At 40.5% G+C, this 23,368-nt stretch overlaps 2 protein-coding genes across 45 annotated transcripts in view; both read left to right on the forward strand.

Annotated features, from left to right (window-relative positions):
• AKAP13 (A-kinase anchoring protein 13) overlaps nucleotides 1–23,368 on the forward strand; it is a 378,015-nt gene that overhangs the window by 345,203 nt on the left and 9,444 nt on the right. For 26 of the 44 annotated variants that reach the window (XM_078326957.1, XM_078326966.1, XM_078326968.1 and 23 more), the window contains 14 exons: nucleotides 635–770; nucleotides 2,727–2,839; nucleotides 3,762–3,914; nucleotides 4,810–5,060; nucleotides 7,693–7,818; nucleotides 7,934–8,051; nucleotides 8,785–9,033; nucleotides 12,076–12,152; nucleotides 13,052–13,233; nucleotides 13,367–13,449; nucleotides 15,754–15,948; nucleotides 18,488–18,649; nucleotides 19,062–19,132; nucleotides 19,592–19,636. In XM_078326957.1, coding sequence (XP_078183083.1) covers nucleotides 635–770; nucleotides 2,727–2,839; nucleotides 3,762–3,914; nucleotides 4,810–5,060; nucleotides 7,693–7,818; nucleotides 7,934–8,051; nucleotides 8,785–9,033; nucleotides 12,076–12,152; nucleotides 13,052–13,233; nucleotides 13,367–13,449; nucleotides 15,754–15,948; nucleotides 18,488–18,649; nucleotides 19,062–19,132; nucleotides 19,592–19,636 — 1,961 coding nt within the window. The remainder of the gene's footprint in view (nucleotides 1–634; nucleotides 771–2,726; nucleotides 2,840–3,761; nucleotides 3,915–4,809; nucleotides 5,061–7,692; nucleotides 7,819–7,933; nucleotides 8,052–8,784; nucleotides 9,034–12,075; nucleotides 12,153–13,051; nucleotides 13,234–13,366; nucleotides 13,450–15,753; nucleotides 15,949–18,487; nucleotides 18,650–19,061; nucleotides 19,133–19,591; nucleotides 19,637–23,368) is intronic. The other 18 variants (XM_035304042.3, XM_078326940.1, XM_078326939.1 and 15 more) reach the window with 2 other exon arrangements.
• LOC100389289 (adenosine 5'-monophosphoramidase HINT1) lies at nucleotides 2,099–2,664 on the forward strand. The gene has a single exon (XM_035304061.3). It carries the CDS (start codon nucleotides 2,112–2,114, stop codon nucleotides 2,490–2,492), a length of 381 nt encoding a protein of 126 aa, XP_035159952.3. The 5' UTR covers nucleotides 2,099–2,111; the 3' UTR covers nucleotides 2,493–2,664.

Below are 23,368 nucleotides of genomic sequence, written 5' to 3' on the forward strand. Positions count from 1 at the left end.
CTTCCACAGGATTCTTTATCCCCATTGCCTATCCCACCCCAGAGGTAACCACTCTTCTTAGTTTATTCGTTTATTTTCCTGGAGTTCCCTTGTTAAAGTAAATACAACTTGGATTATTTTTCTTTCTTTCAAACATGAATGATAGCCTGTCATATACTTTGTTGTGCACTTTGATTTTCTGCCCCTTGATAGATCTTGGAGATATCTTGGAGATAGAGCCATCTGTGTCAGTACTTGGAAAGTGTCCTCATTTTTTTGTGGCATTGTATCCTGGTATGTGGTGTACTCTAACTTATTAACCAGTCTTCTTGTGATACTCGTGTCATTTCCAGTCTTCTGCTTTAACCAGTGGTGTTGCATTGAATAATGTTGGACATACATCATTTCATGAATATACAGGTATATCTTGTAAAATAAACATAGCCTAAAAGTGAAATTGCTGGATCAAAGAATATGGGCATTTACAATGTCAATAGTTATCACCAAACTATCCTCTGTGGAGTTTTTATACCAACTTACAGCTCCAAGGCAAATCTACTGTAAAGCGCCATACTTCTGTTTGGCTTTTGTCTGATGCGTCAGTACTAGGTGGGAATGGATGGATGATGCTTCAGTTAGTGTCCTCCCTTTGCAGCCTCACAGCCGAAGGAGCGTCCTCGGTCCGCAGTCCTCCTGGTGGATGAAACCACTACCACCCAGATATTTGCTAATAGACGGTCCCAGCAGAGTGTCTCGCTCTCCAAAAGTGTCTCCATACAGAACATTACTGGGTAAGTAGAGATATTTAAAGATAGCACAGTTGGCATCTAGGTGAAAAGAGCATAAGAATCACATCTTGACAAAAAGCGGTTTTTTTTTGTTTTTTTTTTTAAAGAAATCTGTAAAGTCATGAAGAGTGGTGCAGTCAAGGATGATGGGGATTACGTTTTTGATGCCTATCATGACAGTTATTCTGTCACAAGGTTCTCCTTTTAATACCATTAGCAGGCTGGTTTCTCTAGGCTTTTGTATGTCATCTGCCCTAGTTGTGAAGAATCTGAGTTCTGAAAAGATTATTTTTTAGATCAAAATAAGTAGGAATAGGAAAAATGATGATTTAATTCAGAATTTTTGGTTGCAACCACTTACATTTTCAGATGTCATGCTTTTCTGTTGATCATATAAACCTGGTTATTTTGTTTCTTCTTACCTCTGATTTACATCTTGGCCTCTTAACACTCAAGTCAGTTTTATGAAGGCAAATGCTGAACTAGTTATGACTATTAGGTTCCCACTCACTGGTTTGCACTGAGTTTCTTTTCTGGTCTCCTGCAGAGGTCTCAGCCATCAAGTGGTTAGCACGCGGCTGATGATGATGTTGCTGACTATTTTGGTTGAGATGCCTGCCTTCCCATCAGCTGAATAAGCCATTTCAAATGTAGGACTCAGAGTCTCTATAACCCAGCTTTGGGCAAACTTCCTAACTAAAGGATGCAAAAATCTCCTTTTGTTTGTATTTCCTAACCTCTGCTGGCTAATGTTTTTTTTCCTCCTTTAAAGGTTTCAGGTTATTTTTGTTTTGTTTTGTCTTTGTATTCTCATTATTTCCAAAAGTGTGCTTTTCAAAGTTACAACTTTACTAAAGTTTCTTGTAGTAACTTTCAAAAGTTGGTCTTTAAAGTGTTCTTGCTTTTGTGTCTACTCAAATACCAATTGAGTGCCTGTGTGCTAGCTGGTGAGTTTGGATTGAGAAAGTCTGAAGAGAATATAGTTGATGGTAAGTGCTAGGTCTGTAGTTACTTAACGAACAGGGGGAAAAAAAGTACACTGGTTAGGCAATAAGTTTTAAGCAGAAAGTTTCTTATATAATGTGTACGTGGTTTGAGGGAAGAAAGTTCTCATTGCTTCTTACCACTCTTTAAAAAGGCTCAAGAAGTCCTCACAGTTTGAGTCTGCAGTGATACTAAATGCTTCCAGACTTTATTACCAGGCAGTGTGCATGTTGCTGTGGCCCCAACATAAGCCGTTTGTCTTCAATCACTGTAGTGATTCCAGCCAGCTGTCATTCTAGAGGCTTCAGGTACTCATTTAAGAATGTAGTCCCTTGGCCGCCCCGCAGGAGAGAGGCAGAGATGGCAGATGAGATCGCCAAGGCTCAGGTCGCTCGGCCTGGTGGCGACACAATCTTCGGGAAGATCATCCGCAAGGAAATCCCAGCCAAAATCATTTTTGAGGATGACCGGTGCCTTGCTTTCCACGACATTTCTCCTCAAGCACCTACACATTTTCTGGTGATACCCAAGAAACATATATCCCAGATTTCTGCAGCAGAAGATGATGATGAAAGTCTTCTTGGACACTTAATGATTGTTGGCAAGAAATGTGCTGCAGATCTGGGCCTGAATAAGGGTTACCGAATGGTAGTGAATGAAGGTTCAGATGGTGGACAGTCTGTCTATCACGTTCATCTCCATGTTCTTGGAGGTCGGCAGATGCATTGGCCTCCTGATTAAGCATGTTTTGGGGATAATCTTCCCTTCTCTAGGCAATGATTAAGTTAGGCAAGTTCCAGTATGTTAAGTGGCACACTTATTTTTGCCTGTGTATGGAGAGATTCAATAAATAATTTTCAAACCGGATACATAATAAAAGACATTGTTGCATGGTTAAAAAAAAAAAAAAAAAAAGAATGTAAGGCATGGGTTATCAGAGTGTATTTGACTGTCTGTACTTTGTTTTGTCCCCAGAGTTGGCAATGATGAGAACATGTCAAACACCTGGAAATTCCTGTCTCATTCAACAGACTCACTAAATAAAATCAGCAAGGTCAATGAATCAACGGAATCACTTACTGATGAGGGTAAGAGGAAGTTATGGCTTACATTTTATACCATATAACTGTAGGGACTGTGTGTGCCTTTACCTAGACCATAAGTCTAAATGGAGTGATAGTGCCTCCCTCTTCTGTATCCTGTGAAGATTCTCTAAATTGGCTGTAGAGCGTCTAATGCTTTGTAATGACTAGATAATCAGACTCATCCAGTTGTTAACTTACAAGTGAAGGATGTCATTTATTTCAATGTGGGCATACTCTTTTTTTTTTTTTTTTTTTTATTGAGACAGAGTTTCGCTCTTGTTACCCAGGCTCTGGAGTACAATGGCGCGATCTCAGCTCACCGCAACCTCCACCTCCTGGGTTCAGGCAATTCTCCTGCCTCAGCCTCCTGAGTAGCTGGAATTACAGGCACACGCCACCATGCCCAGCTAATTTTTTGTATTTTTAGTAGAGACGGGGTTTCACCATATTGACCAGGATGGTCTCGATCTGTTGACCTCATGATCCACCCGCCTCGGCCTCCCAAAGTGCTGGGATTACAGGCGTGAGCCACCGCAGCTGGCTGGGCATACTTTAGTAGAAATCTTTTTTCTTCCCTTAGACTTTTGTACATGTACAGTTCTAGCTCTCAGAGCTATTGTAAGCCTGCTCTCTTAAATATGAAAAGGTACCAGGCCTCTTCCAATTCTTCATGTAGATAGGAGTCATGTCTTAATTATATATGATTTATGTGGTGTTTATTACTCTTAACCAAAGTCTCGAATGTAGTCTGTCACTCCTCAACAGGACATTGATTCTCTTCTGGTACTGGAATATATCTCTGTTATATCCCCTATATTCATGTGTCTTATGAAATCAACTATCATCTTGAGGCAATTCCAATATAAGCTTATTCTACAGGTCACAAACCCAAGATTCTGATACTGATTTTTTTTGCTATATTGAGGAGTAGGTACAGACATGAATGAAGGACAACTACTTGGGGACTTTGAGATGGACTCCAAACAGCTGGAAGCAGAGTCTTGGAGTCGGATAATAGACAGCAAGTTTCTAAAACAGCAAAAGAAAGATGTGGTCAAACGGCAAGAAGTGATTTATGGTGAGATTCTTCATTTTTCTCTGTTTATATTTGATTTGCATTGTCTAGCATTTTTAAAGTGGTAATTTGTTGGGCTATAGAAAATCAGTTTTGTAGTATGGGGCTTCTTGAAAAGATTTCCTTTGAAAAAGGCACAGAGACATAGTCCTGTTTGTATCCTATCTCCTTTTTGCCCATTCTTTTTTTCTGTTTCTACTGAATGTTGCACTTACATATGAGTGCTTATTTATACAGCAGTCCTAGAAAGAGATATCTCAGTTTTGTTCCTTACCTATGCTAAAAACTAAACACAAGTCGTTTCTGAGAACTGGGTATACAGGCAGTTATGACAGGTGCTGAATCCAGTGAAGACCTCTTTGGAAATCATTATTTAAGACTGATGGAATCCGGTGTACCTATTGTCAGAAAATAGGACACGTGAAAAATAGAGGAGTAAGATGAAAACACATGACCAGGCACAGTGACCCATACCTATAATCCCAACACTTTAGGATGCTGAGGCAGATGAATCACTTGAACCCAGAATTCAAGACCAGCCTGGGGACATATTAAAACCCTGTTCCTACCAAAATACAAAAATCAGCCAGGCGTGATGCCACTTACCTGCAGCCCCAGCTACTCAGGAGGTTGAAGCGGAAAGATTGCTTGAGCCCAGGAAGTCAAGGCTGCAGTGAGCTGTGACCACATCACTGCACTTCAGCCTGGGTGACAGAGCAAGACCCTGTCTCAAAAAGAACAACAAAAAAGATGAGAACACTTTTAGGGGAAAGATAGCGACCCAATTTTAACGTTCAAATTGGGCTCTAAATTAGCTTTGGGACTGCAGCAGATGATCTTAGAGGGAGAATCCTTATAAAAGAGTGTTCTTGACCCTTGATCTTTTTCCTCCTTTTAGAGTTGATGCAGACAGAGTTACATCACGTTCGCACTCTCAAGATCATGAGTGATGTGTACAGCCGGGGGATGATGACGGATCTGCTTTTTGAGCAGCAGATGGTAGAAAAGCTGTTCCCCTGTTTGGATGAGCTGATCGGTATCCATAGTCAATTCTTTCAGAGGATTCTGGAGCGGAAGAAGGAATCTCTGGTGGATGAAAGTGAAAAGAACTTTCTCATCAAGAGGATAGGGGATGTGCTTGTAAATCAGGTGAGAATGGGAGGATCTCAGATTCTTTTTATATACACTGGGAAAAAGGGAGGTTTGGGGAATCCATAGCCATGCATTCACATCTTGTTTCTACTGTTTATTATTTGTGTAAGCTCAGGGAAGTTATTTATCTTGAGCCTTGATTTCCTTTTCTGTAAAATTCAGACAGTACGGTTTCTCTCCTAATGTTATTTTAGAAAGTTAAAGGGAGTGTATATATAAAGTACCTAATGCATATGATAGATGCGCAGTAAAACTTAGTTTTTCTTCCTCAGAGTCTATGCCATCATCAGAAACAATATAGTTTTAAGAAATCAACAAATATGGCTGGGCGTGGTGGCTCATGTCTGTAATCCCAACACTTTGGGAGGCCAAAGCGGGCAGATCATCTGAGGTTAGGAGTTCAAGACCAGCCTGGCCAACATGATAAAACCCCATCTCTACTAAAAATAATCAAAAATTAGATGCATGTCATTATACCTGCATGCCAGGTACAGTGGCATACACCTGTAGTCTCAGATGCTCCGGACTCTGAGGCACAAGAATTGCTTGAATTTGGGAGGCAGAAGTTGCAATAAGCTGAGATCAGGCCACTGCACTCCAGTCCAGGAAAGAGTCTCAAAAAAATTGGGGCTGGGCACAGTGGCTAACACCTGTAATCCCAACACTTTGGGAGACCAAAGTGGGTGGATTACTTGAAGTCAGGTGTTCAAGACCAGCCTGGGCAACATAGCAAGACCTTTCTCAACAAAAAAAAAATGAGCCAGATGTGGTAGTATACACTTGTGGTCCCCACTACTCAGGAGCCTGAGGTGGGAAGATCACTTGACTCTAGGAGTTCAAAGTTGCAGCAAGCCATGGTGATTGTGCCACTGCACTCCAGCCTGGGCCCGGGAATTAGACCCCAACTCAAAATGTGTGTGTGTGTGTGTGTGTGTGTGTGTATAATTTACATAAATATACATATGTTAGAAATCTTCAACTTTCCCCTCTGCCTCAAATCAAAAGGATCTCATGTATCTAAATAGTAGCTGAAGCACAGAAAATTGAATAATTGTCTGTCTGTAAAATAATAAAATATGTATTATTAATAGTTTTATCAAGGGGTGGTATGGTTTTAGACATACTCCAAAAAAATTAAGCTAAAAGTTACTTTGTTACTTACAGATGTGATTGTCATAGACGTTAATGTTTCTTTTTAAAATATTCTTCTTGAAAACACTTTGCCAGTATAACCTTTCCAGGCAGAGGTGTATAACATGTACATCTAACTAGACCTTTTCCTCAAAGATGTAGATTCCCCAAAGATTTTGGGCAAATACCTGCTGCTGTGTAGAAGCAGAGGCTTAGTTGCTGGAACAGTTGTCTGAGAATTGTGTATATTGTCTTTCCTTGGTATTCTTCAGCCCATTCCCCTCACTTCATTAATTTATTAGCACATTCACACATTCCTTTTTCAGGTATTTACTGAGCATCTATTAAATGCCAGGTGGAAGTACAAAGGTAGATATGGCTTAGGCCTCTGCCTCAGGGAACTCCTATTCTAGGAGTAAAAGGAGGCATGTTATGAAATAAATGCAAATGCAGTGTGGCAAATGCTTGAACACAGATAGCTGCAACAGATAGAGCTCAAAAGGGAGACCTACAAAAGGTGGCCTTTCCTCCTGAAACATCACTCAGCATTTCCATTTCTCTCTTTCTGCCCCTCCTCTCTGTTTTCATGTAACTTTGACTTAGACTTCATCTAACTTAGTGTTTCATCAAACTTTGACTTGTATTACCATTTGAACCTCCTTGTACAGCCCCTGGTAAGATCTGTGGTGCTAGAATTCAGTTTACCCCATAGTGTCCATTTGCTGGTTCTGTGTGCCAGTCTCAGATCACCATCTGGGGCATTTGCTTTGTCATATGAACAGATAACTTACTGTCTGCCTCAGCTCCTCCACTGGTTAATGGTGAAGGGAAAAGGTACCTTGATCCTTCTTTCCAGCTTTTTGGTAAAGATCAATTTGTGTTGCCTCTGGAGGTTTTTAGTGGAAATAGAGATCAATGGCTTAGCATGTTTTTTATGAACCACATACAGAAATTCATTGATTTACCACAAAGTGAACATACCTTGCTATGAACCATTGAGATTGCACACATTTGGGAATGATTTAAGTGGCTTGTAGAATTATTAGAACTGCTGGCCCGAAGTAAGTAGTACAAACAGATCCCTAGATAATGATGGCAATTTATGATGTCTGACTTATCAAGATCAGATATGTCAGACTGCCTCATGAAAAACTCCTAGTGAATCTCATTATTTTATTACTCTGTTTATGACAAATAGAATACATTTTGTATTCCCTATGTGCACAGTATTGTAAAATTTCATTAATTTTTTGTTTTTCAAATCTGTATAACAGCTTCATTGAGATTTCATCCACATGCCATATAGTCTACGCATTTAAAGTTTAACCTCTTGAGTAACTGCTAGACTGCTTTCCAAAGCTGCCACACCATTTCAGTTTTTTGGGAGAAGTTAAGAGGAAGCACTCTGGACTTTCACATATAGACTGGAAACATTTTACAAAATGGTTTTATGTGTTTGGCGCCCCATGACATAGATTCTGTTCTCTTTTCTCTGCAGTTTTCAAGTGAGAATGCAGAACGTTTAAAGAAGACATACGGCAAATTTTGTGGGCAACATAACCAGTCTGTAAACTACTTCAAAGACCTTTATACCAAGGATAAGCGTTTTCAAGCCTTTGTAAAGGTATTGATATGAAACATGAAAATCCCCATCATCATCAACAGCACTGCGTCCTTGTCAGCTTTTACTAGAGAGCCTTTTTCATGTGATTCCTGACAGTCTGTGTATTTCCTTGCAGAAGAAGATGAGCAGTTCAGTTGTAAGGAGGCTTGGAATTCCAGAGTGCATATTGCTTGTAACTCAGCGGATTACCAAGTACCCAGTTTTATTCCAAAGAATATTGCAGTGTACCAAAGGTGAGTCTCCCTTTCTAGCTCAGTCTTGTATGGCAATGGACTGTTTCCTCTGTGGCCAGTAGCACTGGAGGCCCCATGAAAGAGCTATTTCATGCTGTAATAGTAGATCTTTTATGTAAAGAGACCTTGTGTTTTATCTTGAAAATAATTTTCTTGAATGAAAATTTGGACTGTTATGTTATCAGACCTAGGGTGGATGATAGCAAGAGGAAAAGGGACCCCATTGATTCCATCTGAAGTTCAATGACCTGAACACTCTTCCTTATTACTATGCTGGGAGATAACTTCTACCAGTTCTTCCCAGAAGCACTAGAATTGCTGCTGTTTTTCACTTAATCAGTAATTACTTGTTTCTCTCTCAGCTAATTCTGTTCTAAGCAGTTTTATTAAAGATTACAAGGCAGTACATTAAAGATTAAGTAAAACAAAGATATAAATAAAAACTTGGTTGTTCTTCCTGCTACTACTCTCCCACCTAGAAGTCTTTAGTTCCTTTTATTTTTAGAACACAGCATATGATTGCATATTATTTATATGATTGAAAACTTCTGACATCTTTTAGAATCAAACTTATGACAGCAAGAGGGTTAGGCATATGACTTCTGCCATGTTGGCTTCCCTCTGATCGCATAACCACAAAGGGAAAAGATGATGTGGAGTGAGAAGTCAAGATTCCCACCCTCTGCCTTTGTCCAAAAAGAGCCATAAAAAACAATTATTCTTTCCTTTCAAGATGATGAAGTGGAGCAAGAAGATCTAGCACAGTCCTTGAGCCTGGTGAAGGAGGTGATTGGAGCTGTAGACAGCAAAGTGGCAAGTTATGAAAAGAAAGTGCGTCTCAACGAGATTTATACAAAGACAGATAGCAAGTCGATCATGAGGATGAAGAGTGGACAGATGTTTGCCAAGGAAGATTTGAAACGGAAGAAACTCATACGTGATGGGAGTGTGTTTCTGAAGAGCGCAGCAGGAAGGCTGAAAGGTAAGGCTTGGCTCTTTTGTCTCAATGTGTGCCAGGTACAACAGGCAAAATCCAAGTGCTTTTGTTGGAAATTCACTTCCAGATTTTTTGCCAGAGAGCCCATCTCCAGACACCACCCAAGAGCAACAAGCATTTAATTCTTCACAGTCTTACATAAAAAATGTTTTGTGATGGCTTACAAAATCAGAGAAAATATAGTAAGATGACAAAGAAATGCAGTCAGGGAAAATGGAAAATAAGATTTAAAAGAAAGGAAAGGATAAGATTGGTGCACATATGCAAGTGGTCAAGGAAGGTGTATTCCCCTACAAGAGATGGACAGCCAGGTTGGAATTGGGGTCTACAGCAAAACTCACTAGGAGGGAGACACAGTCCATGACAGTTTCACAGAATCTGTATATTCAGAACACATCACTTGTTCACAAGAGATGTTAGAGGAATTTGCAGCTCCTGACACCTTACAGAAAGGTAAGTTTAACGCATATCAGTTAGGTTTATTATTATGCTTTATGATGGTTTTATATCTTTAAAGCAAAAGAAATCATAAAAGATGCCCATTTGCCATTTAGTTTTAATTTTTACTTTTCAAATGGTCAGCTATATCAAGTTAGTGAAGTTATGAGGCTTGTTTTCTAATTTATCTGTACACTGGATTTTTTTGTTTGTTTTCATCAAACCTATAATCCATGGGCCTATGTGTTACAGCAGTAGCCTTGAATTATACCCACCCCTTCACCCTGGCCTCAGTAAGCTGAGGATGTAGAAGCAGGCTAGCCCAGTGCTGTCAGCCTCCCTGGTGTAGAAAGAAGGTGGAGGAAATGTGTGCTGCTTTCATTTCTGAGCTGTAAGTGATGATGTAGGTAACTGCTGTCGGTGATACCCGTGCTTAGAACAAGTAGTAAAGAAGTTCCAGGAGATCAGCTGGTTTCAACAATGACTAAAGCAGGACATGCTACTTAGAAGTTGAAATCAAAATGAAGAGCCTTGGAAAGAGGTACCTGCTCTACAGTGGCAAGTGCTGGAATGGAGGAGAAAGCAAGAGGAATAGCAATAGGACAAGTCTTGAAGGATGATAAAGAGGGTACCTGGTACAGAAGGAGAAAGTGTTCCCCACAGTAAGGAAGAAAAAGCAGAAGCACAGAGTTGAAAGGATGTGGCATGTCCAGGGAAGAGTGGATGCCCAGGACTCACAGAGAGCTGAGTGGATGGCAGGGAGTGATGGGAAATCAGCCCGAAGAAATGGGGAGGGGCCAGGTTGTAATGAGGTGCATTCTCCAGACTGAGGCATTAACAGTTGATACTATTGATGAGGGAACGGGGCATAGAATGGGTTCAAAAAGAATAGCAAGCAGGAAAAGGAAAAGTGAGATGGTTTTTCAATATAATGACTAGGGGCAGTTCAGAGTCCAGAGAGACTGGTGACAGGTAAATCAGGAGGCTGTTGCAGTGCTTTGGGAAGAGCTCATCTGGGCCTGCATTGTAACAGAAGGCATGAAAAAGAAGGGCAGAAAAGATTGAGAGAAAGATGCCTCCTTTCCTACCACCAACTGGCTGTGTGTTTCATGGATCTGTGATGAACTAGGCTTCTTCCCTCCAGTCCTAATATTCTGTGATGTTCTGAGAGCCCTAGGTCTCTTTGAGACTTCTAAGCAGGCTGGCAGTTCAGAAATACCTGCCCTTTCTTGTAGGGGCCTGAATTTCCTAAAGCTGCTGCTGCCTGGAGCCAGCACTTTATTCTTTCCTTTGCCTGGCAATTAATTTTTTTCCCAAAATAAAAACTAATAGATTCCAGCTGTTGGAATAAAGTTGTGTTCAAGCCAGTGGCAGAATGACAGGTTTCTGGCCTTGAATGTCCAGTAGAGACAGGAGTTGGTGTTTAGTCATTTTCACCTCCAAGTGAACTCATGCCAAGAACAGCCAGTACTATGTTGGGTACTCTCTGAAAGGGGTGGGATTGTTTTTCTCTGATCCACTGACACTGATCATATAAACTTCAAGATTCAATGAAGTTAATTCTTGCTTTTTTTTTTTGGAGGGGGAGGGTGCAGGCACCTGAATTATTTAAAAGTAAGCTTAGAAACAAAAACCTTTTTTATAACTGATGGCAGTACACAGAAAATTAGTTTAGCCTGAAAAATTAGACCTCTGTAGGAATCAGATGTCCTTCCTTCTATTTTCTTCATAGCTTTGCAATGAATTCCACAGAAAAGGGATTCCAGTTGTGGCAGAGGTTAAAGAAAAGGTGAGGAGTGGACTGCATAACTCAGTTCCATCCTTTCCCAGGGATCTGTTGGCTTCACTCTCCACAGTGACGATGTTACATAGGGGCCAGCCTGCTAGCTTGAGGTAGACTCCACTCCAGAGATGTCAAACCATCCTTAGGAGAATAGTGGAAAATGTTACTTCCTACTCCTAGAGGATTAGTCAGAGCAAGAGTTTAAGTTGACTATAGCATATGGGAGCTGAGGGAAGAGCCCTATATTCACATATGCCTGTATGACTGGAAGGCGTCTGTGTGGCCACTCTTGCTCTTTTGCGGGTGTGGAAGACATCTTTTCATTAGACGTAGATATTGCTACACTTTTATCTTTGGGCAGCATTCCTGTCTCCTGCCTCACACCTTTCAGATTACCGTAATCAAAAGTTGAAAAATACTGCAACCTGAGGATTTTATGGAGTATGCTGCTATCTGTTGCTATTTAACATCTGTAGAAGTCCAGCTTTTCAGCTTTATTCTTAAAAGTATTTTAGTCTTAAATCTTGGCCTGTGGTGTATTTCTAGGACTGAGAACTTAAACTTTTCCAAAACAAGGCTTTGGTGATAAATCCCATTTTAAAATGCCTCTAAAAATCTGGTGACCAGATCTAATTCCTGGAGAACTGCAAAACTGTTGCTTTGGAGGACTGTGATCTCAGATCAGAGTTTGCCCTTATGGGGGTATATGTGTTGCTGAAACACCCTTCAATAAAAACCCTTCTGACTGTGGGTTACTATCAAGCAGTCATCATTCTATCTTCCTTTCTCCCATTTCCATTTTCCAGAGGTTCAAGCAGTTCTTCTCACTGACATTTTAGTTTTCCTTCAAGAAAAAGACCAGAAGTACATCTTTGCATCATTGGTAAGCTGAATTGTTATTTTTGTGATAGTATTCTCAGCAGCAAGGTTAGTTTTGGAATGTAAGCACTATATTATTGCTGTCCCTCCACCCCCACCTTAAAATTAAATGGATCAGACAGATTCCTCTGAGTAATTTCCCACATGCCCTCACAATTTTCTGGCATCCCATCCTCCCCAAAAAGTATTACTCTGTTTCATCACAGTCTTTTTCAGTGTCTTGGACATCTGATTATTTGACCTATGAAGAAAGCTGTTGCTGGAGTATTCTCACATTTGAGCCCATAAATGGTGCTAATGTATGATATTGCTGACTGAATTTTTTGGGGAATCTGGAAAGATTCATCATGTAAAAAACATGACTGGAACCTTTAGAGCCATAAATTACTATTACCCTTTTGAAAATCTTTCTTTGTTAAAAATCTGAATGAAATAAGGAGGTATTTCTCTTTATCCTAAAGCTGCCATTATTTTTCAGGCTATGTGCTTAAATTATAATAGCATCTGGTCTTACCTTAGATTGAAGTTATCCTTAAGCGTTGGAATATTGTGGCTGGGCGCAGTGGCTCAAGCCTGTAATCCCAGCACTTTGGGAGGCCGAGGCGGGTGGATCACGAGGTCAAGAGATTGAGACCAACCATCCTGATCAACATGGTGAAACCCCGTCTCTACTAAAAATACAAAAAATTAGCTGGGCATGGTGGTGCGTGCCTGTAATCCCAGCTACTCAGGAGGCTGAGACAGGAGAACTGCCTGAACCCAGGAGGCAGAGGTTGCGGTGAGCCGAGATTGCACCATTGCACTCCAGGCTGGGTAACAAGAGCAAAACTCCGTCTCAGAAAAAGAAAAAAGAGTTAGAATATTGTATATGTATCTCATATTTGCCCTCTTCTCTTTTTCCAGGACCAGAAGTCAACAGTGATCTCTTTAAAGAAGCTGATTGTGAGAGAAGTGGCACACGAGGAGAAAGGTTTATTCCTGATCAGCATGGGGATGAAAGATCCAGAGATGGTGGAAGTCCATGCCAGCTCCAAAGAGGAACGAAACAGCTGGATTCAGATCATTCAAGACACAATCAACATGCTGTAAGTTAACCACCAGGCCACACCCTTCCCAGCCCTCCTGACATCTCTGTGTGATTTCATAATAGGCTGGACTGTGACCAGAGTAAGTGACATCTTAGGAACTTTTTGTTCTGTCTTGTTTGGGTTGTTTTAGGAACAGAGATGAAGATGAAGGAATTCCTAGTGAGAATGAAGAAGAAAAGAAAATGTTGGACACCAAAGCCCGAGAATTAAAAGGTGAGGCACTAGGAGTAGTTGGAGACCCTTGTCTGGAATGTCTGCAGTTGCTGAAGAGTGCTGGTGGATCTTAGAGGTTCGGGCTTGCCCTCGGTTTGAAAGCTGCCCCAGAAGCCACTTGAAAGCAGAGAAATGAACAGCTGTTTAACAAAAGAGGAGCAAAATCCAGGCTGACATGGGTCCTGGTAAAGAATGGCTCTAGGGGTGTGTCAAATACTGGATCAAGAGAATATTAATTCTCTTGACTAAGGATCAGTGTTCATGAACCTCATGACATTATCTGTACTTTGTCATAGGAGAATTTGCCAGAATTTGTAGTCACATCTAAGATTAAAACAAGGAGAGAAAGGTATTTGGGGAAAAGAATGCTCTAGTTAATCTGATTTAATCCTCCTGCCAGTCCCTAGCGTTATCACTTATACACATATTCACAAATGAGTTGTGAGGTGAAGTTTTGGGAGAAGGGTACATGTTGATCTATATTTGATCCCTGTTGATTGAGTACTAATTGTTTTATGTAGTCTTGTCAGTATCCCTACAGCACAGGCATTCTAATCCCCATTGTGCAGATGAGACCCATAAAGGACAAGCAACCCAGGGTTACGTGTGTAGTTAGTGGCTAAGCCAAGATAATGTTCCCTGTCTTAGCAAAGCCTGGTGTTCTTTGCCAGTGGCTTATCAAATGTTTCAAAGACTGTGCTGTGGGTAGAAATAAGGCTTAGAGTTAAATAAATGTAAGCACCTAAGGAGTTTGGTTAGGCCTTAAGTCATACAAATGTTAGTATTCTATCTCACTAAAGGAGAAGAAATTAAAAATATGGACAGATTTAGTCCAGAGCCAGAGTTACAGAAAATTTGTTGGCCCATGATTAGGATGACAAGGATAAAAATCTTCCTGCTTTAAATAGCTGGCTAGGCATACTGCTAAGTTAACAGATGCAGAGATACCTTAAAAAGAGCCCTTGCCCTCAAGAAGCTCACACTCTAGCAAGGGAGACATACATAAATGATGGGCCACAAAATGGTTTATTGGACCACAGACAACATTCAGCATGTGTGGGATCTGCTTATCCTGCCTCTAGTAAGTCTCACAGGGAAGCTCTTGCATGAGCTATATCTGAAAAAAGCGATCTCAGTCCACAAGAGTAGTTATGTGCAAAGGTGAAAAAGGACTTGACATGTCTGCCAAGGAATGACAGGTTTGATGTGTCTGGAGGGTCAGGGCTGAGGGATGGGAGCTTAAGCTAGAAAAGCACCAGGTATTAAAAAGCAACAAGGAAATGATGTAACTTAAAAAAAAAAATGGCTTTTTTAACATGCTGAAGCCAGTTGGGAGAGTTGCTAGAGGGAATGGAAGCCACTGGAAGTAGAAAGACCGTTTGGAAGACAGTTAGGCTAGGCCAAGTGACAGTGAGCTGGAGAGGGAACAGAAGTGAGTAAGAAGTAAGGTTATTAAAATCCGGTCCTTTGGGGCCGACTGCGGTGGCTAACACCTGCAATCCTAGCACTTTGGGAGGCCGAGGTGGACAGATCACCTGAAACTGGGAGTTTGAGACCAACCTGGCCAAAATGGAGAAACCTCGTCTCTACTAAAAATGCCAAATTAGCTGAGCATAGTGGCATGTGCCTATAATCCCAGCTACTTGGGAGGGTGAGGCAGGAGTCGCTTGAACCAGGGAAGTAGAGATTGGTAATGAGTCGAGATCACGCCATTGCACTCTAGCCTGGGCAACAAGAGCAAAACTTTTGTCTCAAGAAAAAAAATATGTAAGACAGCTCAGGATGGAGCTGAGACAGGAGCCCAGATAAGAGTTTCTGTTGCAGATGCCAGATCTGTAAAGTGCCCTAAGAAAGAATGGTAGGAAGAAAACTGGTGTCTTAAAAGTAAAAGAGGGAAACATTTTTTAAAGGAAGAAGTAATCATCAATGTTGGGAAAAAAACCTAAAAGATCTCATTGGATTCAGTCATGAAGTTGAGCTGGGAAAGAGCAGTTGCAGAATGGGCAGAAGCTAGAGAGTAGTGGGCTGAGAAGTAAACGGGACAAGGGAGAGGAAGCAAAGTGCGGACTTGTTATGTCACAATTTCCATGGTTCGCCAAAAAAGATCCAGAATGGTTTCTAGATAGAAATTCCAGAACAGAAACGATATTACTGTCATGGTGAAAAGAAAGGGCAGTGGGTAGGGGGTAGGGAGGGTGTCCTATCTTGTCCCTTTCTGTAAGTTACCACAAGGTGGTGCTCGTGTCTTACTCATCTTGTAGTACTAAACCAATCAAATCACAGATCATTTTCTCCATCCTGCAGAACAACTTCAACAGAAGGACCAACAAATCCTACTCTTGTTGGAGGAGAAGGAGATGATTTTCCGGGACATGGCTGAGTGCAGCACTCCCTTGCCAGAGGATTGCTCCCCAAAGCATAGCCCTAGAGTTCTCTTCCGCTCCCACACAGAAGAGGCTCTCAAAGGAGGACCTTTAATGAAGAGTGCAATAAATGAAGGTAATTAATATTCAGCATTGCCCCACTTCATCCCCTCCCAAAGTGGTTTTCACACTAATATTACCTGTCAGTTTTTACTTTTTTGCTTTAAAATAAAGCACAAATGCAGAAAATTACCCATACCAAGTATTTCACTGTAGTAAATTATTATCAGGTGAATAACTTTTTAACCACTGCCCACATCAAGAAATTAATGTGCCATACACCCTGAAGCCCCTCCCTCCATGTGCCCTGTCCCATCACAGGTCCCTCCCTCCAAAATGAGCAGTTATTCTAACTTTTTTAAATTAATCACTTATAGTTCTCATTTTTTTTTTGAGACAGGATCTTGCTACTCTACTGCCCAGTCTGGAATGCAGTGGTGTGATCTTGGCTCACTGCAGCCTCCACCTCCTGAGTTCAAGTGGTTCTCCTGCCTCAGCCTCCCAAGCAGCTGGGATTACAGGTGTGCACCACCACACCCAGCTAATTTTTGTATTTTTCATAGAGATGGGTTTTCACCATGTTGGTCAGGCTGGTCTCCAACTCCAGACCTCAAGTGATCCACCCACCTCGGCCTCCCAAAGTGCTGGGATTACAGGCATGAGCCACCACACCCAGCCTGCTTATGTTTTTTATATGCATCTTAAAATTCTTTTGTGTGTGTGTGTGTTGGGAATTTCACTCTCATTGCCCAGGCTGGAGTGCAATGGTGCAATGTTGGCTCACTGTAACCTCCACCTCCCAGGTTCAAGCCATTCTCCTGCCTCAGCCTCCCAAGTATCTGGGAGTACAGGCACCTGCTACCATGCTCGGCTAATTTTTTATATTTTTAGTAGAAACAGCATTTCACTCTGTTGGCCAGGCTGGTCTTGAACTCCTAATCTGCCCGCTTTGGCCTCCCAAAGTGCTGGGATTACAGGTGTGAGCCACAGCTCCCGGCTACCCAAAGGATTTTTTTTTCTAAGTACAAGTAGTTTTAAAGAATATTCCTTGGTTTTTGTTACCCTAGGTTGATGCTCTCAGGTTCACAGTGTTCTGTTTTCATAGGTGGTTAGAAATTTTTCAGATTTCAGGAAGTTATTCTTGAATTACAATTTGTAGTATTTTCCCTGTTGCCTTTGCTTTGGTTTTCTTCAAGAACTACATTTATCCTTATGTTGGACCTAGTCTGTCTTCAGTATTTGTCACTTTCTTTTAATACTTTTGATCTCTTCGCCTTTTTAATGTTTAAATGGTCTTCCTTTCACCTGCCTTTTTTTTTTTTTTTTTTTTTTTGAGATGGAGTTTCACTCTTGTTACCCAGGGCTGGAGTGCAATGGCACGACCTTGGCTCAATGCAACCTCCGCCTCCTGGGTTCAGGCTATTCTCCTGCCTCAGCCTCCTGAGTAGCTGGGATTACAGGCACATGCCACCATGCCCAGCTAATTTTTTTGTATTTTTAGTAGAGATGGGGTTTCACCATGTTGACCAGGATGGTCTCGATATCTTGACCTCGTGATCCACCCACCTCGGCCTCCCAAAGTGCTGGGATTACAGGCTTGAGCCACCATGCCCGGCCATCACCTGCTTTTTTCTTAAATCATTTGCTCCTGGGTTAATTTGCTCTTATATTCTAGTTTAGTTTTCATTTCTATAACGATGTGTTTTTCTTTTGAATGTAGTTTTACCATTTTGTTTCTATGTTTTCTAATTCTGACTTAAGTTCTTTCATGTCTTTTGTCATTTTCTTAATGTGTTTTGCTCACTTAGTTTATGGACATGTTTTTTCTGATGTGCTTTTATTATCTGTAGAGAAGTTAGACCCTGTGTTCTCTCCACCATCACTCCCTGTTCTTAACTTTTTATGGGATTTGACTTCAGTATTTTCTATTTCTCATTTTTATGTGAAATTAGTGTCTTAAGTTTATAGGTTCAGATAGCTTTTCTCACACCGTAGGACTCGTCTATCATTTTTGTGTGGTTTTTCTTTTTTAATATGGCTTGTTTTAATCAGATTTCCTGCTGTTGGTCCCCTCCTTTGTTGCAACTGGCCCTTCTTTATCTCTTTTCTTTTCTCCCGCTCAACTTTTATTTCTTTTTCTCCACTTTCTTCTTTCTGTGAGCCACACCCTAGAAAAGAACCCTAGTGGGCCAGAGTTGAGACGCAAATTCTTAGGCTACTCTAGCCCCTTGAACTCACTTCATATTGACAAAGGCAAAAACCCTGACTTCTTACTTGCTGTTCTGAATCAGTTCATCTTACTTTTCAGTGAATATCTTCTGACTGCTTTGGATATGATTCCAGAAGCCATGCCACTTCCAGCAAATTACCCTGCCTTTCCTGTACACTTTGAAACTTCCTAGGTCTCTTGTATACAAAGTGGAAGGTCTCATCTCTAAATTTCTAGTAGAATCCAACTAAAATACATACCCCAAACTGAAACCTTTCTGAGCAAAGGAACTCACCCAGTCACTTATTGGAACTTTTCAGTCATGTTCTTTGTACATATCATGTATACTATGAACTTATTTTTTCCTCATTAAAGATGTCAGTTTTGCGTGTTTCTTTTTTTCCAGTGGAGATCCTTCAAGGTTTGGTGAGTGGAAGTCTAGGAGGCACACTTGGGCAGACTGTCAGCAGCCCAGTTGAGCAAGAAGGTGTGGTTGGTCCTGTTTCCCTGCCCCGGAGAGCAGAGACCTTTGGAGGATTTGACAGCCATCAGATGAATGCTTCAAAAGGTAAATGATGTGGATGTGAAGTCATGAGCTTTTATAGGCAACCTTGACTGTCCCACACAACTAAAAATGACTTGTATTTTATTAGCTACATCTCCACTTCCATTCAATCAGTAAATTTCTTAGTGAGATCTTAAGATACTCATTATGAGTCTGTCAGACTAATATTCATTTTGAGTAACAAAAAAGATTTTCTTAAGATCTTAGCTAAAAGAGTAGTAATACTTGTTCCTGCTTTCAGTTCTTCTGCATCAGTAAAATTATTAATAATCACTTAGCTGCCACCAAGCAGCTCCCCCTTTTTGGGGCCATCAGTAGAATTCAGAAATACTACATCCCTAAGATACCTATATTGTGTTCTTTCCTCTGCTAGTCTGTTTCACAGCTTAAAAAAAATAACCTATTTTTTGTTTAGGAGGCGAGAAGGAAGAAGGAGATGATGGCCAAGATCTTAGGAGAACGGAATCAGATAGTGGCCTTAAAAAGGTATTTCTCTTTAAAACATCCTAGGACCCTCCTTGGCATTTCCCTCTGAATTCATAACCTTTGATATTATTTCACTTTGATCTTGTTTTGGATGCCTGAATTGCTGCTTTTGATAAAATTATTTTCAGGGAAAAATCACATTTTTAAAACTAATAGTACAGTTAAGAGCCCCACATTATTGGCTGTTTGGCCTCACTGGCTTAGCAGTGTGTTTACATTCATAACTCTGCCATGGTCCTGGCAGGACCAGTTTCACTAGATTTGTTTCAGATGCTCCAAACCAACCTGACCTCTTGACATCAGTGATAAACAGTTCAACCTTAAATTTTCTCTGCCTTATGAGAGGCTGTGGTAGAAGAGAAAGAAGATGGAAAACTACAGCCTAACACAGAAACATATTGAATGTTATTTTTGCATCAAGATCTTCATTTTTTTATATGCATGTTTTTTGTTTCCTAGGGTGGAAATGGTAACCTGGTGTTTATGCTTAAAAGAAACAGTGAGGTAAGGACATTATGAGCTGTTTAAGAAAATATATATTGGTTCTCAATGTCAGGTGAGGAATATTCTTTTTTCCTTTTTTTTTTCTTGGCTGTTACAAAGATGCTAACTCCTGGCTGTAATCTGTACATGTAAAGGATACAGTTGTCAGTTTCCTTGACCCTTCCCTTTTCTTTGGTCCCAGGGCAGCACCTTGGAATTTTGCCAGTTAGAGAATTGCCTACTAAGATCTAAGATGGCTTCTGATCCTCTGTCCTTAAGGAAGCCTCTTGCTTTCTTGCTTTTTTTTTTGAGATGGGGTCTCACTCTGTCACCCAGACTAGAGTGTGGTGGCACAACTTCAGCTCACTGCAACCTTTACCTCCCAGGCTCAAGCAGTCCTCCAGAGTAACTGGGACTATAGGCATGCATGTCACCATGCCCAACTAATTTTTGTATTTTATATAGAGACGGGGTTTCGCCATGTTGCCCAGGCTGGTCTCAAACTCCTTGACACAAGCCGTCCACCTGCCTCAGCCTCCCAAAGTGCTGGTGCTGGGATGACAGATGTGAGCCATACCTGGCCACTTCTTGCTTTTAGTCAGCTTTCTCTATTTAGAGAGAGCCCCCCTGTGAATCCTTCTTGGCGGTTTCCTTTGGTCTAAGCACACTGAGTAGAATTCATGGCAGCTTCTTCTCTATCACAAACCTGATACCAAAAGCCATAGATCTGGAACATGGGCATTTAACTTGTGGGTAATTTGACAAAGTAATTGCTTATCCTTCAAGTACTCAAGTTATTTCTTCTTTTTCTTGTTTTGAGACAGAGCTTTTTGCTTTTGTTGCCCAGGCTGGAGTGCAGTGGCACGATCTTGGCTTACCACAATATCTGCCTTCTGGGCTCAAGCGATTTTCCTGCCTTGGCTTCCCGAGTAGCTGGGATTACAGGCACGTGCCACCACGTCTAGCTAATTTTTGCATTTTTAGTAGAGATGAGGTTTCTCCATGTTGGTCAGGTTGATCTTGAACTCCCGACCTCAGGTGATCTGCCTGTCTCAGCCTCCCAAAGTGCTGGTATTACAGGCATGAGCCACCATGCCCGGCCGTATCATCTTCTTTGAGTATTGCTTTAGATTTAATATGTGTTTTCATGTGTGAAGTAGTGTTGGTATCCTTCTAGAAGGATGGCCATTCCCCGCCCCGCAATGACTCCATGTTGTGACATAAGTTTTCAGATTACTGCCATCTCCAAAATTAATTCTGAGTATTTTACTTTTTAAGCAAACTAGAATCCGGGTATACTTCTCAAGGATGTTGATTGTGTTTCTTCTTTTTCTTGTTCTTGCTTTTAGCATAGTATCTTAAATCTCCAGGGAACTTCATTTTGAAATTTTAAGGGGAATCTTTTTTCCTCTAAAATACAGAAGGATATATTTTATATTTGTTGCCATAAAACTCTAAATACAGTGGCACCCTGAAGGAATCCTTCAGTGTGCTTATCTTTAAATGATAAGCCTGAGCTTATGGAAGCTGCTTGCGTGAGCCACTGCACCCAGCCTTGATTTTTCTTTATGGCCACTTTCCCCCCTATATTTAATGAGAGGAATCAGGGTAAGAAAATAGTACAAGACCTGTTTGTTTCTCAGACATTCCAGTATGGATTGGACACCATAAATGCTTAGCTAGAGTCAGCAGTTTCTTCCGTTGCTTCTCTCTGTTTATTAAGAATAAAATAAGGGCGGATGCTGGGCGTGGTGGCTTACACCTGTAATCCCAGTGCTTTGGGAGGCCAAAAGTGGGTGGATCACCTGAGTTCAGGAGTTCAAGACCAGGCTGGCCAACATCGTGAAACTCAGTCTCTACTAAAAATACAGAAAATTAGCCAGACATGGTAGTGGACGCCTGTAATCCTAGCTACTAAGGAGGCTGAGGCAGGAGAATTGCTTGAACCCAGGAGGCAGAGATTGCAGTGCTGAGATTGTGCCACTGCACTCCAGCCTGGGCAACAAGAGCAAAACTCAATCTCAAAAAAAAAAAAAAAAAATAGGGGGTAAAAAATTTTCTCAGAAGAGCTAAGTCTGGTAATTAATATTTTTGTGTTTTGTTTTTAAATGATTTAAGTATTATAAAAGGAATACATGTTCATGATAGTTAAATGTTTGGTGTTTATATTTCCAGCCTTGTGCATAACATATCTGAGTTATATATGTGTGAATAGTATAAAAATAGTTTAGCAGGGTATGGTGGCTCATGACTCTAATCCCAGCACTTTGAGAGACCGAGGTAGGCGGATCACCTGAGATCTGGAGTTCAAGAGCAGCCTGGCCAACATGGTGAAACCCCATCTCTACTAAAAATACAAAAAATTAGCTGGGTGTGGTGGCGCACACCTATAATTCCAGCTACTCGGGAGGCTGAGGCAGGAGAATCACTTGAACTTGGGAGGCAGAAGTTGCAGTGAGCAGAGATCACACCACTGCACTACAGCCTGGGCAACAAGAGTAAAACTCCATCTCAAAAAAAAAAAAAATAATAGTTTTACATAGTTTGTATCAGTTCTTCCTAGAGCTTCATATCTTGCTTTTTTCCCTCTTAATATGCATTAAAAGTATTTCCCCAAGGCATATTTTTACAAAGCATGCTGTTGCATAGCATTATATTATTGTAAACCATAGTTTACTTAATCTTTCTGAGAGTTAACTGTTTTTTCTACTTTTGCTTTTAAAGCAGTGAGCCAAGAACATCTTTGTACATGCCTTGCTTTTTGCAAAGCTCTTTGATTATTTCCTGAACATGCCAAATTGCTATTGAAAGGAGGTTATGTAGTGCTTGGCCCTACTCATCAGACATACATGTAGAAGTGGCCATTTTCATCTTTTACCAACACTGAGTGTTATTTTTATTAAGTTTTTATTAGTTTGATAAGTTTGGGTCATTTATTTTATTTTGCAGTTATTTGATTTCAAATTAGGTTGAGTCATTTTAATATGTTATGCTTATTGGCCATTTGTATTTCTTCTGTAAATTGCTAGTTTGTGTTCCTGGCTTAATTTTTACTAGGGTATTTTTTTTTCAATAATGTTCTGTGAGAGCCTTTTTTAAATCAAAGATTTTTCCATCTGAATTTCTATTTGTTCATTCTTTGCCTTTTAATTTTAATTTTACTTTTTTACATAAAATTTTTGAAAAAAAAAATTGTGTGGTTTCCTCTGTGTTTGCAAAGCCTTCCCTGTTTTAAGATTAGAAAACGTTCTGTTTCCTTCAGCTCTTTTTTGTTTGTTTGTTTTTTGTAAATAGGACCTCGCTGTCTTGCCCTGGCCAGATAGATATGAATGCGGTTTTTTTTTTTACCTTTAATATTTTCAGATATTTGAACCTTTTTTTTTTTAATGTGAGCTGAGGTCTCAAGTTTTTTCAGAAATTTAGCCAATTTTCTCAGAACAATTAATTGAATATTCTTTTCTTTCCATTGATTTGAAATGCTACTCATATGCTAAATTGTTAGTGGGTAGTTTCTGGAATTTCTGTTCTGTTGCATTGATATGTATGCTGTTTGTATTCTAGACATTTTAAATAATGGAAGCTTTCTTACACGTTTTAACTTGTGCTGGTATTCCTCCTACACATAGGTCACTTGGTTTGGTCTTTTGTTTTTCTTGGCTGCTGGTACTCACTTACTTTCTTTGATGCTTTCAATATGAAAATATTACATAAAGATACAGGCATTTAGTTGTATCTTACAGCGGCCATCTTACC

This window comes from Callithrix jacchus, chromosome 6 (assembly GCF_049354715.1).
Source record: "Callithrix jacchus isolate 240 chromosome 6, calJac240_pri, whole genome shotgun sequence".
Taxonomy (NCBI): domain Eukaryota; kingdom Metazoa; phylum Chordata; class Mammalia; order Primates; family Cebidae; genus Callithrix; species Callithrix jacchus.

What these genes read in the sequence shown, in the direction of transcription:
- LOC100389289 (XM_035304061.3), top strand. Translation starts at nt 2,112, where the DNA reads ATGGCAGATGAGATCGCCAAGGCTCAGGTCGCTCGGCCTGGTGGCGAC.